Raw genomic sequence first — 2,689 nt, forward strand, 5'->3', positions numbered from 1 at the left:
AAACAGGATGGAGAACAAAGTCGGGGCAAGAACACAGCCCTACTTCACTCCATTTCTCACTTGGAATGGATGTCTTGTCTCCCTTCCTTTTGTAGATGTGCACTGTAGATGCATCTTTGAAGCCTTGTGCTTGCTGGAAGATCGTGTTGGTGATGGTCAGCTGTTGCTGGGCACATAATGAAAGTAGCATCAGTCCATTGGAGTTGCACTTTCCAGTCCTAAGTCGTTCAGCCAGGAGGAATGATCGACTCCAACACGTGCATTGAAATCTCCAAGGATGATGAGCTTGTCCCTGCTGTTGACTTCCGAAACCATGCGGTTGAGACCCTTGTAGAAGGCTTCCTTAGTCTCATCAGGGTTGGCCATGGTAGGAGCATAGGTGCTAATGATGGTGGCAAAGCAGTGCTTTGTGAGCTTGAGGTGCAAGGTCATCAGTCGATTGTTGATCCCACGGGGTAGACTGTCTAGCTGTCTTGCAAGCTTGGTACGAATAGCAAGTCCAACACCGGAGGATCTTGGGGCGTCTCCACGCTGCTCAATGCAGCAGAAAGTGTAGCCTCCATCAACTTCCTCAAGCTGTGTTTCCCCAGCAAATCTAGTCTCACTCAAAGCTGCTATATCAACCTGGTATTGGCCTAGCATCCTAGCTATGAGCGCAGTACATTGCTCTGGTTTGTCTCCTCTATCTAGCAGAGTCCTTATATTCCAGGCCCCAAATGTGAGGGGGCTTACTCATTTTCTTTTTGTTGTTTTGACCGCTTATATGGATGCAGTCTCCTGCCAGGTGCGTTGCGAGGTAGGCTTTCTTTAGGGATTCTTTTATCTCCCCCTCCCCGTGTGGGGAGAGCAATGCTATCCCTGAAGGGGGCTGCTCTGTCACTGTGAGAGGATACGAACACTGTCTACAGTGAACGACCATCATCCTACAGACACCTGTGTGTAAATTCGTGACTAGGAACTCCCAGCAGCATCCTCTGCCTGTTCCCATCGCCACTTCTCCATCGCCACGGTTTGGTACTGGGTGGCGCCTTCCTGGCGGCCTGTTTGCCTGACCAGCATATGAATTTTTAAAGAAAGGGTGTGCAATCCCATCTCTACTCTCTTGCCTGACTGGCGGTAATAGACTAACAGATGCAGAAAATGCCACGTGCAAGCTGGCACCAGCTGGTGCAGTTTTGTTGTTCGGAGTATCCATCTCCTAGGAAGATTTCCGGCCAAGGATATAGAGCTCTTCCCACCCTTTATATGTGTGTATATATATATATATATATATATATATATATGTATATGTATACTTATATATATATATATATATATATAGATAGACAGATAGATAGATAGATAGATGTACGTATATGTATACGTACACACATATATATAGAGATAGATATAAGTATATGTATACATATATATTCATGTATATGTGTGTGTGTGTGTGTTTGCATATATATATATATATATATATATATATATATATATATATATATATATATATATATATGTATATAGATGGTGGGTGCTTCAAGCGCAGGGTGGTGTGAAGCGATGGTGTGGTAGTCTAGATAGTGTTAAGGGCTTGCATGCCTTCTGTCTTGCATCTGCCACCGCTAGCTAGCCTTGTGCGAAAAAGGGAGCAGCGCCACATAAGTCTCCCCTGCCAGTCCATAGCCTCTCCATCATCGAGACTTCTGCAGTGCCTCCTCGTTGCCACCTATGGAAACTGGCACCTTGCGGTCCCAGGCTGAGCTGTAGGGGATCTCAGAGCAGCAGGAGGCCCCAGAGGTACAGGGTCATGGCCCAACGGTTTGTGGACATGCCCTGGCTCTGTATTATCTCCTGCCCCTAAGCCCCCTGGGGTCAATGGGAGGCTTGAGGGAGGTGAGCCTTGCCAGTCCTCCTCCCCCTAGAGAATAACCCACTGGCAGTGCTTTCTTTAAATGGTAATGCTGGGGGGAGGGGAAATGTCCTTCCTACCCAGCGAGAGAGGTGAGCTACAGGCCCCATTGGGAGGGTGGCTGCTTGGGTGCAGGATGGGAACGGGAGCTCCTCGTCCCGCCTGCGTTCTGGCAGCCACCAGCCCCATATGAAGCTTGTGGGGCAAAGCCTAGGGAACCCCACAGGTCACAGGTGGATGATGGGTCCCGCAGCCTGCCGCCTTTTAGGTGGGGCAGCGTCGGCGGGGGTGGCAGAGGTGGCGTCCACCTGGAGCGACTGCCCAAAGGTTAACCTCAGGCGGGAAGTCAGGATGGGGGTTTGGAACATCCGCTCTTTGCGTCAGGATGATCGGTTGCCCCTGCTATCAAGGGAATTGGGGAGGCTGAGAGTAGGGGTGGTTGCTCTCTCAGAGGTGAGAAGACCTGGCAGCAGCACGATCAGTGTAGGTGGCTACACCTATTACTGGTCAGGCCACAGCGATGGTCACCATCTTTGGGAGTATCCATAGCTATCTCCAGTAGGCTCCAGCCCTCGGTGGTAGAGGTCACTCCAGTCGATGAGCGTATAATGGTAATGAGACTGAAGCTGTCTTTTGGCTTCATGTCTCTTATTGCTGTGTACGCTCCTATCGCTGTTTGTAAATTTGACGTGAAAGAGATGTTCTACACCAAACTTGCATCAGTGGCAGACAATTGTCCCCAGCGAGATATTCGTATTGTTCTGGGTGACTTCAATACGGTATCTGGCTGTGATC

General features: G+C 49.3%; 1 protein-coding gene across 1 annotated transcript; it reads right to left on the minus strand.

The window, feature by feature from the left end:
- Positions 1-189: 189 nt before the first annotated feature.
- Positions 190-642, minus strand: LOC138863722 (craniofacial development protein 2-like). The gene has a single exon (XM_070128548.1). The coding sequence runs from the start codon at positions 640-642 to the stop codon at positions 190-192; it is 453 nt and encodes a 150-aa protein (XP_069984649.1).
- Positions 643-2,689: the final 2,047 nt, after the last annotated feature.

The sequence above is a fragment of the Penaeus vannamei genome, chromosome 13 (genome assembly GCF_042767895.1).
Source record: "Penaeus vannamei isolate JL-2024 chromosome 13, ASM4276789v1, whole genome shotgun sequence".
NCBI lineage: Eukaryota > Metazoa > Arthropoda > Malacostraca > Decapoda > Penaeidae > Penaeus > Penaeus vannamei.

What these genes read in the sequence shown, in the direction of transcription:
- LOC138863722 (XM_070128548.1), bottom strand. Translation starts at nt 642, where the DNA reads ATGCTAGGCCAATACCAGGTTGATATAGCAGCTTTGAGTGAGACTAGA.